The 16,845-nt window shown below is 46.3% G+C and overlaps 1 protein-coding gene across 1 annotated transcript; it reads right to left on the reverse strand.

Annotated features, from left to right (window-relative positions):
- Positions 1-438: 438 nt before the first annotated feature.
- On the reverse strand, positions 439-16,411 carry LOC126869143 (homeobox protein MSX-1-like). The gene is made up of 3 exons (XM_050625321.1): positions 8,919-16,411; positions 2,974-3,155; positions 439-1,514 (listed from the first exon to the last, which is right to left on the reverse strand). Exons 1-3 carry the CDS (start codon positions 9,769-9,771, stop codon positions 1,296-1,298), a joined length of 1,254 nt encoding a protein of 417 aa, XP_050481278.1. The 5' UTR covers positions 9,772-16,411; the 3' UTR covers positions 439-1,295.
- Positions 16,412-16,845: the final 434 nt, after the last annotated feature.

The following is a 16,845-nucleotide window of genomic DNA, read 5'->3' on the forward strand; positions in this document are numbered from 1 at the left end:
TTGTCATTTATGCGACCATAAATCGAACGTTATCCGAACGTTAAAGCGGATTATGGTCTATCGGCCGCCAAATAAACTCGTTCGATTTATCGATCATCGGGTCGCAGAGATCATCAGATCGTTTAATTGGCAGCGGCAATTTATTTCTACTTTCTAATCGTCGTCGGCATGCATAGGAACGATTATCTGAAAAGTCGCATCGACTTTTGTAATTAGCGATCCGCCCATGATTCTCTCATTTTTATCGATTTAACGACGTTGTATGTATGGAAGCATAGGCTTTTTCGTCCGTTGAAATTCAATTAGAGGCAACGATCGATGTTAATTTATTCGTGAAACGGAGAGCAGCGAAATTTAGACCGTTCTATAAAAGTCGAAGCGTAGGACTTGATATTTTTCGCTTAAGAAGGATTGACGACGATATACCGGTTAGGAATTAAGTTAGGAACAACAGGCGTTAATTCTATACTGTGTGTTTTATTAAATAAACTCTGCTACTCTCTTGGCGACGGTTTTACATTTATACAAAATTGGAAAACAGGCCTCGGCGGCTTCGATCCACCGATCCTTGCAGGTTAGAACTATCGTTCATCTTGCGAACATCCTATTTACAAGGCTACGTAAACTTTCAACCGGAGAACGATTATTTACACTCTATGTACAAGACACGGGAGCATGTCTGATATTGGCACAAATTCACGATACACTATGGCTCCCCATAGAAGTGACGTTTTGTTCTTTGGGTCTCTCTCTCTCTCTCTCTCTCTCTCTCTGTCGTCTTTCACTAGACAAGTTCATTACTTGAACGATTCGATCGCGAAGAGAGAGTCCACAAATTCATCCAGAATCGTGTTTCTCTTCTCGAAACGCGTTCCGCTTTGGTTAGACTTCTCATAAAGGTATTTCACTTCGAAGGTATTGTCTTCTTGTCGATGCTTCTAACTCGCGATCGAGCACTTCTCTACGCTCCGAATCACTTTCTCACCGAAACACGTGGATTCGTCTTGCACGAGTCCGGCCGACATCCGTTCGACTGACTTCTCGTTGATCATTCTCTTCCGTTCTTCGATGCTCTGTGAATTTTATTTCACGATAGTTTCGTCCGTTTCTCTCGTTTTTTGTCTGACATCTCAAAACTCACAGATCCTACGTTCTTCCTTCGAATCGTTCTTTCTTCGTTCTTCCTTCCGTTCCAAACGGATCCAGAAACAGTTTCGCAGAAGAATCGATCGTTGGATCGAGGACAGGTCGGTTCACTACCGATCGTGGCGAGTCTCTGGCTCCTCCTGTCGCTTTCATTCTCTGGACGAGTGCTGAGAGATCGGATGATGAGGCGTTAAACCGGGATGAGACAGCATTCCGACGGGATACAGACTAGCCGGGGCCAAGAGTCCCGGATGAGAGCCGTACAGCGTCGTGTGCTGCTGCCTGACCGCACACATCCGCAATTTCTCGATCTCCGCTTCCTGCATACGCTTCGCCTTCGCGCGACGATTTTGGAACCAGATCTTCACCTGCAACAATGAACCGGTTCGCGTTTGTTACTCGGTGACTGCTTTATACCGAGCCCTAACGGCTCGACGATTTTGTCCAGCGGTTTTCGTTGCGGTTTCGGAGCGATTGGTCGGACGATCTCGGGATGGTTAAGCAAAAAGAGCGAGTTAAGACGCAGCGATGTAGTTACCGTGGTAAATAAGCGACGACGATGAAAGCGGGTCGCTTCCCAAGCGTATATTTACTGTACTACACGTAGATGATAGATTTGACGATTGCTGGATCGTCGATAAACGCACGATGCTTAAACTTTTGACAATTACTCGATCGCGCTACGATTACGATTATTTTCAAATGAGTCGCGTTTCGTATTATTCGAAAATTTCTTAAATTCGTGAAAAGTACGAGAGAAAAATCGTTTTGCTCGCGGAAGAAAGAAACGAAATTTGGATGTTACAGATCGATATTACTTACACAGCGTTCGATCGAATTCGAGAGAAGAAAGAAAAGGTATCGATGTTAAACGAGCCTACGGCAAAGACGGAAGAAATTTGTCGGGAGGCTGTAGGTCTCCGTAACAAGTATAGAGTGTAGTAGACGAATTGCCTCGTTGACAAACGCACTGGCGAAACTACTCTTGGGCACAGTGGAAAGCGAGACCACGGTCTGAGATAATTGGTCGGTCATCGTGCGTTTCGAGTAATTTGTAGTCTATTAATAAAATCTCCGCGTTATTCGCCAGCGTCGAAAATATCGCGCGCTAATTACCCTGCATCTGGTAACATCGGTCCAAGATCGGTTCAAAACTGCGCTCTTGATTCGTGAACCGGTCGATGTGGAAAAAGGGGAGCCGAGTTTCGAGTCGATCCCTGTGTTAACACGTTACGTATGTCTCGTAAGATGTCACGAATACAGCGAGGGCGAATGCTCACGCTGAGTCAGGGGATTGCGTTCGCGAGGCGATGCGAGAATGCCGTTGTCGAGAACGAACGTTGGAAGAGAGCTGCAGTTTTCGGTACAGACGCGCGAAAGACGATGGATTTATTGCGTCGAGAGAATAGAATCGTTAGAGTATCTAAAAACAAGATAATCAGGAAAACTATAACAGATGTTTTCGTTATGAATGTAGAAAATGTGGCGAGTACAAAAATTATTATTCTGCGAATCGTTAATATCAAAATGGAAGAAGCTTCGAATCTGAACGAGATAAATATAATGGAAGAATTACTAAATGTTAATCAGCAGGGAGTAACAGGTACTACGTAAAATATACTTCGCCGATACGATACTCCGATCAACGTCGATAAAATAATAAAAAGTAATCTCTAGTTAAACGCTGTCTGGCAAACTTTGGTCGATTCTTTCAAAGAGATAAAGATTTGGAAACCGTAGGTCTCCGGTAATCGCCGATTTCAAAAGAGGAAAGCAAAAGATACGATACAGACGTAAGAAGAAATAAAAGCATGGAAAGAATGTCACCTGGGTTTCGGTGAGATGAAGAGAGGAGGAGAACTCGGCCCTCTCGGCGACACTGAGGTATTGCCTTTCGGTGAACTTCTTCTCGAGCGCGAGCAATTGTTGCGTGGTGAAAGGCGTCCTCGGCTTCCGGTTCGGCTTGTGTTTCCTCAGGTTGCACTTGATCTTGGCCGGTTCTCCGTTCTCTGCAACCGAAAGCGTGTTCCGCTCGAGGATCATCCATCGTCGTCGTCATTCATCGTCACTCCCGGAGCACAGCCCGAGTAGAAGAGAGAAGGAAGGCAACGAGCGTGGGGAACGTGTTTCGCGGGTTAGAACGAACCGAGTCGAACCCCGGCCGACCGCAACGTCCTGTTTTTGCCACCGGTTCTGCATCCATCCGGGGAGCACGGCAGGAAAGCGAACGCGACTTTTTAGGGGTCAATTCATAATTTTCCCGTCGGAACGGCGCCGCAAACTGGCCTCATTACCTTTTTGCCGGCCGACCGCAAGATTCCGGCCGCGAATCGCTCCTTTAACGCTATCGCTTGTATTCATTAGCGTCGATATATCGTCCCACGAAGAAAGGTGTACACCGATAATCGACCGTTTGCCCGAATAATTCGCCCGGAGTCGCTCTACGCGAGGTTACACCTCTCGATTACATCACCTCCGGACAATTACGATGTTAATGTTCCGGCACACTTAGCCGTACACCGCGTTTTGCGCGGAAATTCGCGCGTTTCGACGATACTCGGCATTTGTTAAACTTGTCTGGCGGTTTGGGTGGTTTTGCTTGCTGATCGATTATTTGATGGACTGGGATGGTGGTCGAACCAGATCCTGTACGATCGAGACTATGCTACGAGGACTAGTAGATGGATTAAACGGTAGTCTATATATAGTACTCGATTAATTTTTAATGGTCTGAGCGTACGGGTATACAAACCGTATAGAATCCTAAACAATGGTCGAAAATCCATCGGAATCACCGTCGAAAATCTCCGACGATGTCGCGGAATCAAGCAACAGTTGTCGCAACCGGTACAACAAGTCGACGACAATCGAACGCGACGAAACAACGGAACATCTTATCAGAAACTGGAGGAGGAACGGAGAGAGAGGAGGATGGCTCGTGTCGAAACATATCGGTTATATTCCCCGAGATTTGTCTCGAGACAATTGACAGATTTGTAGAGCGGAGGTGAACGGCTCTGGAAACGAGCGATCTCTCGAGACGAGACAAAAGGGCAGGAAGATCGTTCTCGTCGTTCTGCTCTCGTCGCTTCTGAATTTCAAATTTTCCACGGAGAGACCGAGACTCCACCTCCCCTTCCTTCCCCTGCTCCGCGCGGATCCGCGTCCTTCCCGCTTCGGTATTCGCGAACGAGGCTTTTGCGATTCCAAGACAACCACTCTGACGAGGAGGACTCGTCCTTTGTGCGCCGATCCTCTCCCTTCGCCACCCACTTCGCCTTTCTTTCTGCCTCTCTCTCTCTCTCTCTCTCTCGCTACGACTCTCCAAGGGTCCCAATTAGTCTCTGTATTCGAGGATCCGTCGGTTTCCGGCCGAAAACCCGTGCAGAAATCCCGAGAACCTCGAAAACCGATTTTAATCCAGTCGATCGAGGATGCGCATTCGAAATAATTAGCTGATCTCGCGGAGATACGCCGAGGATTCCGCGAAACGATCTAGAACGGGGAAGGTTTCGTACTTGAGTATCCTTTGTCGACCGTTGCGTAACGATTCGGTGTGGTGGATTCTCTTGAAATCGCGATGCGATTCCATTCCGTCGATCGATCACGGAAATTGGCATATCGTACGATATTCAAATTCCTTCTTTCCGCATTTCAACAATTTTTAACGACCGATCCTTTCACTCGTGATAATTTGCCTTTTAACTTCCCCAATCCTATTGCTACACCTACGGTATACGATATTTTCTCGTTCTTTCGTTTTTACGTTATTGCATTATTTTTAATTAAGTTATATTACAATATACAGGGTGGTTGGTAACTGGCTGTACAAGCGGAAAGGGAGTGATTCTACGCGAGAAAAGAAGTCGAAAATATAGAATAAAAATTTTTCGTTCGAGGCTTTGTTTTCGAGAAAATCGACTTTGGATTTTCGTTCGATACGCGTGCGGTACGTAATAATGGATCTCACTGTAGATCGTTGTCTCGATGGAAAAATTAAAAAAAAAAAAGAAAAAAAAACCCTTTTTTACGTGGGGAAATCCGGCGGATTTTTATCGGCTAAAACCCCACGGGCGGGCCTAGGTGTAGTTCAGCAACGAGTGAAACCGTATCTCCGGGGGTACTTCCCAAACACTCATAGAAAGCACTACAACATTATAGGCAAGGGGGGTCGGGAAACCCACTTGCCCGTTGTATATACTTCTAAGATGATATTTGGTTTTCCACCTTGGCTTGCCCAGGAGTGGTCTCGAACTCGCGACATCTTACTACCCCGTACGCCCTTTACGAGCGTAGCTAGCGAACCCGCCGAGTATTTACTAGTTGTTGACGCATTATGTTCATCAAGTTGTCCTTATACTCTGGTATAAGAAAACTCTGGTCTTCAGTGTTGCTACAACGAACACGTGTTTTACAGCTGATGACCCAAGATGGTCACCTAAACCTCAAGATATAGAATAATAGAAAATATAGAATATATAGAATAGAAAATATAGAATAAAAATTTTTCGTTCGAGGCTTTGTTTTCGAGAAAATCGACTTTGGATTTTCGCTCGATACGCGTGCGGTACGTTATAACGGATCTCACTGTAGATCGTTGTCTCGATGGAAAAATTAAAAAAAAAATTAAAAAAATTTTTTGTTCTATGTTTTCGACTTCTTTTTTCGCGTAGAATCACCCCCTTTCCGCTTGTACCACCAGTTACCAACCACCCTGTATAATTATAGGTATATTATATCGTTTAAAGATTAACGATATCCTGTAATTCGATCATTCCAAGTCTGATTAAAACGTTGGTCCTTAAATGGCTCGAGCAATCCTACTTTTATATAGGTTGTTTTCGAAACAGGATACGAAAGATAGAGTATTAGTAGCAGAATGTGAGATATAGGATGTAGAATATGGGATCCAAATAACGACACAAATAGCTATATTTGTTTCAATTTGAGGTAGAAAATGTTTCGAACGAATCTTTGTAGGATATTCGCGATTGCGAAGTGAGATTTGCAATCGTAGTGGAAGCGATTACAGAGCGTGGAATTGACGAAGAAGAAAATAGAATTGAACGTGAATCGGTATTGAGAATCGAACGCGGACGCGGTGGTAAAGAATGTAGCCTTTCGATAGATTTTCATGCAAATTACTGAAATAGTTAGCTGGTCTCGAGGAGATACCCGAGTATCTGTAAGAGGGGAAGAGGACGATCGCGACGGGAAAAGGACGAGGCAAAATTCAGCTCGTCCGATCGAGCGTTCTTTGTCGCGTTGCGCAACGCTTCCGTGGGCCACGATTTCTATGCGCTCTTATTAGTCGGCTCGATCGATAAACGAACGTAAACGTGCTCTCGTACGTTTTATTAGAAATCGAAATTCTAAGGAACGTACCTCGAAATCGAGTATATTTATCTTCGCTGTCCGAATGAATCAGCTTCTCTAACGAAGGGGCAATTAATTTAGACGACTCGACGTTTGTTCGGTTTAATTCCCGCGCGCAATTGCTTCTAATTTATTTACGAGGTATTTTTCCTCGAAATTATTTCTACGGAAAGCAGGATACGGGTTTGTACATTGTTTGATATCGATATCGGAGAGAATAATTAGGGACGCTTGTTTTCAACCCCTTCTGGTGGGTAGTTAAAGTAGAGAGCGGTGTAGCGAAGTTTGAAGGGTTACGCAATCCAGAGGAACACCCTCTCTAAGAGGCCATATTTCAAAATCACGCTGCTTCCCCCAGGCTCGTTTGCCGAGCCTCGATTATGGTCGATTGTACTTCGCTCGCGAGCCGCCCTAAATCGCGCCACAATTGAGCGCAACAATGATCTATAAATTGACACGGAGAGAGCAAATCCCTGTACTAAAGGTAACATTGTATCTTTCTACTTCTAATTTCTATGTTTATTGCCGTACTTTAATATCGATATTAGGGGAATACGTTGATTTATTCTGCCTTTGTTAGTTAAAACGTTCCATCCGTTATTTCTAAACATCGAAGAAACCAGGCCAGGTATTATCTTTTTGTGCCGACTTTGACTTTCTTCGTTCTATTTAGAATATGTATTCGGTCGTCGTTTTGTAACAGTTTGCATAACAGTTTGCATCCTTACTCGAAGGTTGAAAGCAAAGACAGCAAAGAAAAATGAAAAATTGCTAAATAGAATGTTTCAATCAAGGACGACCATATTTGGTATATCGTTTCTAATTTTGCAAGACTATTTCTAACAAAAACTGAACGCGATCTTTCGTCCTTTGTTGTTCGCGCGATAATCGATTAATTCTAAGAAACTGTAATTTCATAAAATTCTAGAAACCAGTTAATGGAAATTCAAGATAATCCCAAAATGAAAAAAGAAAAAGAGAAATAGTAGGTTAACGACGATGGAAAAAGTAGTTTTCCATTCGATCAACGACGATTTGCAGTTGCAACACCTTTTTGTAATAATCGCCTATTGTCTGTCGTCCGGATTCCACGAGCTCGACAAGAACCGGCCCTCTGTTCCCTCTTTTCTGTCTGCGTGGCGGCGCTCTGACGAAGCGAGAAAACTTTGATTGCCTCTTTAACGAGAGCTCCGCGCAATTATCAAGCCGCGACCTCAATAATTAGTGTTAACGATGATTCAATCGCGACGAGTCATCTGCGCGCGCGTTCCGAGAACTGCATTCCTTTTGCGGTGATTTTAGGTGACTGCCTCTTTCCAGCCGGATGTTTCGATCGCTAATAACGTCCTCGTGACGATATCGTGTGTCTCAATTTATCAATTAGACCGTTTCTCTTTGACGTTTTTCACTCTCGGTATTTTAATTCACTCGGTTTAACGTCGATCGAGTCGTACCAGCTTTATGGTATTTGTTAAATAGCATCGATAATTTATTAGACGTATGTAGATGTATACATGTGTAGATAGATACCCTATCTGATTTTTTAGCCGAATGCAAGTTAATTCAACCGCTTATTATGGAGGTATAATATCGTCAGGGTCCATGAATCATACTCTAAAGCATTTTTAAAGTTACTCCGATACCTCGTACGGCATTTTATCACAACCTATAAATCTTATCTTTCAATCCCATATTTTCAACATTTTCTTAAGCTCTTTAACTTCAGGCCACCACGATGAAAGAACACGTCGTAGGAATCTTGCAACAGCCTGTACGTACTTCCAAATTCGACCCAATCACGGTATCACAAAATTTTCTCGCCTTTCTCCGATGAGAAACGACGATCGATTATTTTAACTAAATACGAAATAATTTCATTTCAAACTATTAAGATGATGTACGAATCAAGCCCGTTCCACGATACCGAAAGTTTCCAAATCTGCCCCGAATCGCCAGAGTGTAACCGTCTTGTAACGCCCTGTACACGGCGCTCTCCCTCGAAACACTGTCCCAATCAGAATTTCGGTGCACGCAAAAATAGAAGATGGAAAGGAATCGGTGACAGATCGGAGGCACGAGGAGGGACTTCCGTTGCACCGGGACTAATTTTATCCGCGAACAACCGAGGAAAGCGAAGAATGTCGAAGCCGTCGGCTCCATTGAACAAGCGACTATCGCATTCGGTTCTCTTTACTCCGCGACACTTGCTACTTTACAATCGAGCCTTGTCTCGGACGACGAAAAGGAAAAAACGCAACGCGGAGCCGATTGGCGGTCGGCCAGCGGTTCAAAGACGCGCCGTACACGGTTGTCGTCGGTTTAGCAAATGGCAAACGACACTGGTAAAACAGTGCAACGGGTAAAAACAGAAGGTAAACGCTCAGGATGGTACTCACCGTTTAATGGCGCGTGATGAGAGAAGTGCGAGGGGAAGAAGCTCGCCGTGGCAGCGGCGGCGGCGGCGGCGGCTGCTGCTGCCGCTGCACCCTGATGTCCGCCACCCCAAACCGCGGGATGTAGCCCGGCTGGAATGCCAGAGATGCCTCCCAAACTGGAAAATCCTCCGATATACGCTGGAGTCGGTCTGACCGGCGTCGGACTGCTTCCCTGATGCTGATGCTGTAGGTCCTCCACGTCGACTAGACTGTTCTCGTCCTCTTCCTCGATGTCTTCCGGTTCCGAACACCTGGACCTGGCTTCGTGAGAGCTGCTTCTAGGAGATTGAGGACCGAAATCCGAGTGACCGACTGTGACGACTTTGGGAGACGAGGAACCTGGTGCGACTTCCGACGTGGATCCGGAGTCCGTGGAGCTTCGAACCGCGTAATCCAGCGTTCTGGAGCGTTGACCGGGGGATTCTACCCTGTCCACCTCGATCTCGGGAAACCTGGTTAGCGTCCTCGCGTCCAGGGAGCCGTATGCGATCCGTCTATGTTCCTGGACGCTCGGAGACACCGACAGGTATCTCGATCTGTAGTCACCTGGATGTTTTTGTAACGCGGAGTTCGGACTGACTGGCAGGTTCTCCTGTCTCACGGGGGAGCAAGAGGCCAAGGGTGACGATCTGGGTGATACGGAGGACGTTTCTTGTCTGGAGGAGTCCGACTTTTTAGTGTCGGCTAACAAGGCCGCGACGGAAAAGCTCAATCGATGCACCGGTTTCGAAGTCGGCTGGGGCGCCTGGGCCTCGTGGGAACCTGGACTGCTCGATGGAGGCGTCACCGGGGAGGTCATCCTTAGTACTGTCATTCTTAGACCGCGATCGAACACCTCTGTGAATCTATATCTCTTCACTGAATCACTCCGAGCAAATCTTCTTCGATCTTCTATGCTCTCATCTTGCCGATACCTTTGTCGACTATCTTGTCACCGATGCAAGAGGAGAAATAAAGTGCGAATGTCTGTGATTCGACGAAATGTCTTTCTCACTGATTCCACACAATCTCATCGACGCGATTCGACGTCGAAGAAGATGAAGCGATCGAATATGTAGCTATCCGATGGTGTTCGAGTCACACTCGACGACAATTTTCCAAGAATAATCACGGAAACGCGTGAAGAAGGATGCGTGACGCGTTTGACAGGTGAGCCGAGGATCGACGGATCGATGGATCTCCCGGCCAGCTAACCTGGACTAGCCTCTACTCGACTCGAGCTCTCCGTGTCGACTGACTTTGACCATCGTCGACTGCGGCGTTCGGACTTTTTCGTTTTGCGGGTGGAGGCGCCTCGGTTAGTGGGAGACCCAGCCGTTGTTTGAAAAGAGACGTTGTCAGAGCAGGAACGATGGTTCGGGGAGGGGACGAAAATGCGAGAAAGGGGAAATTCAAAAGTGGGCGAGGCCTCGAGGCGGCAGAAGGGGCATGGCTCTGCTCGCTCCGCCTCCATGGCCGGGTTCCTTTACCGTGAAACGGAGTCGAACCAGAGCTATAGACCCGCGGATTTTTCCCTGCCAGGGATAAGTTTCTCTCTTGCAACTACGTCCAGCTCGGTTTCAGGGGAGGCACGGCAGGCAGGGATTACCCATGGATACGGTTCTCTGGTGGGGAACCACCTCCTCTGCTGATGCACGCGGACGAGAGGGAGAGAGAGGGTGAGAGAAGCAGAGCGAAGGAAAGAGATAGAGATAGCGATTGAGAGAGAGAGAGAGAGAGAGAGAGAGAGAGAGAAAAGTGATTTTATCGTTCGACTCGCCTCTCTACCGTAGGAGACGGTAATGAGCGTAATTGACCAATTAGGGTCGGTGATTAAGAGTGGAAAAATGCAGGCTCGCCTCGAGTGCTTTCGATCATCGCGTTGTTATTGATACGTTCTGACGTTTCGAAATCTCAGGTGGAAGTAACGACCGTCTTTCCCTGTGATCGATCACGCTCCAACTGATCAAACGGTATAATCGAACGACTACGGCTCCGTCGCGCGTCGTTCGCGTAATACAGATTCCTTAATCGCTCTAATAAAGGAACACGGAGGAGAAACTCTTGGAAGAGCGGAGATGCGTATAAGAGGAGCATAGACGCGAGAAAGGGGTGACGAAGAAAGAAAAGAACTGGAAGATAGTGCTGGTTCGAGCAGCCCTTTCTCCTGCTAGACTTCGTTTGTTCGCGCAGCCAGGTATATCGATTCGTAGTCGAACGGGAGCCCTGTCGGCGCTGGAGGTCTCTTGGTCGTTCATCCCTCTCGATCGAGCCGAGTACGAGACTTTCGGGGCCTCGGGTCCGTGGCGCTCGTTTGTTCTGACGCCGCTGAGATCCCATCGTCGCATCCGTCCGTCATATTTACGGTGGCCTCCCCCTACACGGGCTTGACGTAGCCCCGCCGATAAGCAAAAACAAATGCCTGCCGATAGGTGGCAGCGATAACCAGGCCGAATAAAACCTCATAGATGGTCTTCCATTTGCGCGGAATTGGCTGCAGCCGTAAATTTCATCGCGCGAACTTCCGCCGTCTCGCGCTGCCACTTGGTCCGCCCGCCAAAGGGGATCGATATCTTCGTCAGGGATCGATGGAAACGATTCCGTTTCGCTTCTATCCGCGTAGTCTTCCGTAACGTTGCAAGAACTGGACCGTAGGAAAACGTTTTAGGAAGCTTGCTGTATTTTTTCCATCGGATGTGGCCGTTTTTGGCGCGATCGTTTCCCTTGGCACAAATGGAGCGACGGTGGATTTGTAGATTGTATTTACGTGGATAAATTCGATATTAGATGGCGCCAGTCCGCGGTTAAATCATAGAACGGTTTGATTACATTACAGTAGATTTAACCCGATTATGGTCAGACCGAGCGCAACTACGTTATCCTCAATGTGTTTTCATTAAATTAATCCATTTGTTTTGCGGTAACGTTTGAATGGTTTATCTCGGTATGTTCGAGTAAAATACGCGATAATACACTCGGTTAGAAAGGCGAAAAGCTCCGTAGTAAAAATCGCTTCGGTTCTTCGTCCTTGCCTTGCTTTGTTTCCACGGTTTTCAATCTACAGATTACCATCGGCCAAACAAAAAGCCAGGCAGAGTAACGTTAAAAATCACGGAAAATCTCCTTTATATTTTTGCTCGAAACGCGAATACCGGAGGAACGAAGCACGACGGCGATTAATTGTCACGGTGACTCGGCCGAAAAGCCCTGCGCGACCAGAGAAGAACGCCGATCGAGGCTGTCGATACCGCGGCGGAATAAAAGCTCATAGACGCTTGGTCCGCGTGGAATCGGCCGCGGCAATAAATTTGCTCGCGCGAACTTCCCTGCCGGCATCTCTGCCGCGTTCTCTTTGTCGGTGTCGATGAGCGGCTCCGCGGATATTTATGGCCCTCGAAACTGCAGATTAAAACGGTAATTGTACATAGTTTCGACCTGGACAGATCGGCCTCCAACGCGGTTCCCAGCTGGGAAATCGGTTTACGCGCGCGTTATCGGTCAGTTATAGCTTATTGAATTTACGAACGCTTCGTCCGCTCTGTATCGGGACTAGATTCTGGAATACAGAGAGTTGTGACTTCGGCGTGTACGATAAACTCGGGAAAACTTGCAGATTTCTAGAAACTTTGCGATACAACAGGACAGTTGGTCACGAAGAAATCACGACTTCGCCAAAGGGATCGTAAAACGATTTAACAAAGCGAAATGAGATGTCTTTCGTTAACAACAGCCATTAAAGTTTACGGGCCATTGACTTTCGAATTCATCGGCCTCGTATCGATATCTTAACCACCACGCTGCTTCTGGTTAACCGTGGGTAGCAAGAAGTGGCAGGGTCCACGTCGATCACGCGGCTATTGAAATTCTGAAATTAAACGCGGTTCCGAAGAAACCAACACACGTACAAGCTTCCTGCAACGATGGATTAATTCTGTCTCGATGGAATTGCAGCGGGAACAGGAAACGCCGGATCTCGAATAACCGAGATTGACGCGAATACTTCCAACGGTTTGCCGAACGAACGAGAGCTTTCAACGAAGAAACGATACTATCGAAATTTCCGCCGAATCCATAATTAGACTTACGCGTGTTTATACGTTTGTGAGAAATTCAAAGATGCAGAGACATACAAAATAGCCGACGTAAATGTCGTTCTAACATTTGGTGCACAAAACGAATCGCTATTTAAGACCTTCAATGCTCGCCTATGTTCAGAAATGTATAAATTTCGATAAAATATCTCTTAATTTCTACAAAACAACGATTTCTTCACCAATCTTCTCTCGTTAATTGTCCTTGTAAACTATAAACGGAACATCGTCCCTGGTCTTCGCATAGTCGATCATCGAGGAACGACTCGACGTCACCGTTCGCAGGAAACGAGTGTTTTCTATTAAGGATCGGGTCGAAGAGCGCTGGCGAGAAACGCGCAACGGTGGCGTTATTAAACATCGGCTACCGAATAATTAAGGAGAGCACAAGTGAGATCGGGAGAGACGGTGGCTGGCAGCGCATAGAGAGGGATGGGCCAATTTGGATAGTTACCAAGGCAAACGATACGTTAAATAGATAGGACGGCTGAGCGGTGGGGAAGCCGACATAATGAGGACCACCCGCTAGCTCCGCAAGACCCGCTCGGTACACGTACACGGTGTGTCATCTAGTTTTGAGCTTGATGTTTCCCGGGACCGTTGCCGCGTGCATGCGCGTTTCGGCAGACCCGAAGTTTCGTATTTTAGACGAAATTTTAAAAAAAGACGGATAATAGAATCGTTTTTGTTTGGATCGACGTCGTAAGAGTATTTGGGCAGGTCTGTTAGAAAGAGAAAATTTCGATAAGCTGAGAATCGAATACGTCGTATTTCGAACATCGGGTATAAAATGTAAAATATAGCACTTCGAGAAATAGCAAGTGGATAGAATTAAATCCAAAGACGTAGAATTATGGTAACGAAAATAATTCGATATCAGCTTAGAATAATATTACGTACATATTTCGAAGATATGGTGGAACTTGCTGAATCGATACGATTGGGACACCCTTTACGTTTAAACGACAAAGTGGCACGGCGTGGCCGTTAATTATTAGCACGCCGCTATATTGAGCATGAAAACACTATTTCTTTCGTGCAGAAGAGATTCAAGTCAAATTGGCGTTAAAATTGCAATCACGGTGGTCCGTCTCCAACCCCTCCGGCCCTTCATCCCCCACCTCTTTCTCTCGCACCATCCGACGCAGCTTTCTCCGTTCCTCCCTTCCTCCCGTTCACGGAATTAGATCGTCTATTCTCAGAGAACTTCCACACGCCGGTCGTGTCTAATAGCCGTTTAGAGGGATAATTTCTTCCCGTAAAAAACGACGAAACCGAGAGCCGGTCTGCGATTCGCGAAACGCTCGTGATTGATTTGCCCTCGAAAACATTCGCCTGGCTGATCGTTTCGACAAATTCTATTAGCGGAGTGATTGGAATACGCTGATCAGGGCACTTCGCCTCTCGATAAGCTCGGAAAGTTTAGCGAAGCCTTAAAACATTATCGAATAATTTATATTTTGCTTAGAGCACTTGGAATATCTCCAACTTCTAAAGGATATATTATCTTTGTATTTATTTGTATTAAAATCAATGGACTCGAAATTTATTAACGTCACGAATGGTAATGACGCAAATAAGCAGGGTGGCAAAAGAAAACGTTCGAGCTCCATTTATCCTCGGTAGCATTCAATACGTCAAGGCTGTGTACACTTCTTATTGTTCGGTGTACGAGCAAACACTAAGGTAAAATCACTTGTGTAACTTCATAAATATTTATCCAATTAAAAATTAGTGTGTCGAAAGAAATACAGTTGTTTCGTTCCAGGTGTCTACAGAAACTTCGAGGTCTTCGTCCGTCGCCTCTACGAAAGATAAGGTCGTTCGACTTTGATATCGATTGAAAGCACTCGAAGCGTGTATAATTAAAAAGCCGTAAACACCGCCACGCTTCGAACCGCCAATCGTGGTTCGCTTCATAAAAATGTTCTTTCACGAAACGTCGTCGAACGTTTCGTTTAAAGAAACCCATCGAACGAACGAAAGAAATCATTGAGAAAACAAATTCGAACCTTGCGATCGCGAAACGAGAAGAAACGTCGATTTATTTGGCGTGGGGTGCCGAAAAATTCGCTTTCGCCTCTGATCTGGGGTTGTCTGCGAACATGGGGTAGAATGCAAGGGGTGGGGAGGCAGACAAGGGGTAAGGGGAGGACGACGACACGGTAAAAGGCGAACGTACTCGCAGGCAGAGCCACGACAGGGGAAGCGGGGAGAAAATCGATATTTTAATTGGACAAAATAATTGGAACGAGCGAACGAATGGAAGATCATAATCTCCAGGTTCCCTTTTTGTATTGGCGAACCCGCGCGTCCCATCCGCCTTCCCGTTCTCCCAACCCTCGTCGATTTCACTCCGGCCTACCACCCTTGCCGTCCCCGCGCCACCCGCCTTTGTTTTTCCGCCCCTGCCGTCCCTCGCGCTCGACGCAGGCCATTTCACGTTAAATCGCACACATCGATCGACCCCCCGGCTTTCACGTCCCTTTGTATCGTTGTTTTTTCCCGATTTTGTATTTTAGAAAATTTTATAGCAGGTCGATAGCGGAGGAAAAAATTTTACGAGAAATCTTCGTGGACGAAATATCGTTTGGAAGAGAGCGGGATGGATTTAAGGATATCGCGGAACTGTCTGACGCATAATTCGATCATTTACCGCAACTAATAGAGCAGTTTTGCCCTTTCTACTCTTTCGAGCATTTTTTTTTTACATCTGAAATGTCGGTTCCTGATTCCTTTCCAGTTAGAGGAAATCTCGTTAATTAGAGACCATCGTTGAATGGATTAATTAATTAGTAAAAATGTTCAACAATATCGCCCACGCGAATATTTAATTTATCTCGGACGAACGAAAATAACGTCCGTGTAAAAGCTGCAGTTACATTTAGCCACTGCTGAAAGAATACTAGTCCATGACGCGTAGGCGTCGTGGCTCACGCGAGCGCCGCGTGACGAGCGGCGATTCCGCGTCGTTTCCAGTTAATTAAATTTCATTTTCTCCCTGGTAAGCCGCTTTCGCGACGCGGCTGATCCCCGAGCGGCTCGGCAATTGTCTTTGCTCTTGGCCAACGACCCACCTGCGTCGCGGTCAATTCCATCGCCACTGCCATCGTGAAATTAGAATACAACCCCGTGGAAAATCACTGCGGACCCTCGTGCGCGAAACATCAAAGAGCCGTTGGAAATCCTCGGTTAAGTGGTTTAAGACGTCTGTTATACCGACTATTCGTCATCGAAGAAACGTAATCTTTTCGCGTATCGTTCGTGGGTCGTCATCTTCGATTCGAGAAGTTTCCTCTCGAGGGTTTGTTAGTTCGATTCGCGGCGAACGAAGGGTGAGAATGGACGTTAGTTGGAAGGTGAATTAAATGGCTCGGTGGATTTGTAAAATTAATCGTTTAACGCGTAATTAAACGTGCAGTGTACGTAATTAGCTATTAGTCGCGGAATTTATCGAGATATAATTGAGCGTGCGTAGCCTTGTCTTGTAACGCTGTATTTTATGCATAAGTATGGGTACGAAATTGCTCGTCCATTGACACAAAATCCAGAGAGAAATCAGAGAATCGACAAAAGAAAAAAGAAGATTCGATCCGCTGCATCGTACCATATGATTAAACGAGACAAATTATCCACTATCGTATAGCACAGAAACGAAAAGCCAAGCAAAAAAGAAAATTAAAATTCCTCTCGGGAGAATGTTTAAAGGAGTCGCGGCCAATTGCACGAGGCGCCCAAATATTTTCGCTCGGATTTCATGCCGCGTGAAATGGAGCGTCTCGCGTCGGCGGAAGCACCGCAGGGAAAGGAGAAGTCGT

This window comes from Bombus huntii, chromosome 9 (genome assembly GCF_024542735.1).
Source record: "Bombus huntii isolate Logan2020A chromosome 9, iyBomHunt1.1, whole genome shotgun sequence".
In the NCBI taxonomy this organism is placed as follows: Eukaryota; Metazoa; Arthropoda; class Insecta; order Hymenoptera; family Apidae; genus Bombus; species Bombus huntii.

What these genes read in the sequence shown, in the direction of transcription:
- LOC126869143 (XM_050625321.1), bottom strand. Translation starts at nt 9,771, where the DNA reads ATGACAGTACTAAGGATGACCTCCCCGGTGACGCCTCCATCGAGCAGT. An exon ending in TCATCACGCGCCATTAAACG is followed by an intron (nt 3,156 to 8,918) that starts GTGAGTACCATC and finishes TTTCGGTTGCAG; the next exon opens with AGAACGGAGAACCGGCCAAG. An exon ending in TTCATCTCACCGAAACCCAG is followed by an intron (nt 1,515 to 2,973) that starts GTGACATTCTTT and finishes TCATTGTTGCAG; the next exon opens with GTGAAGATCTGGTTCCAAAA.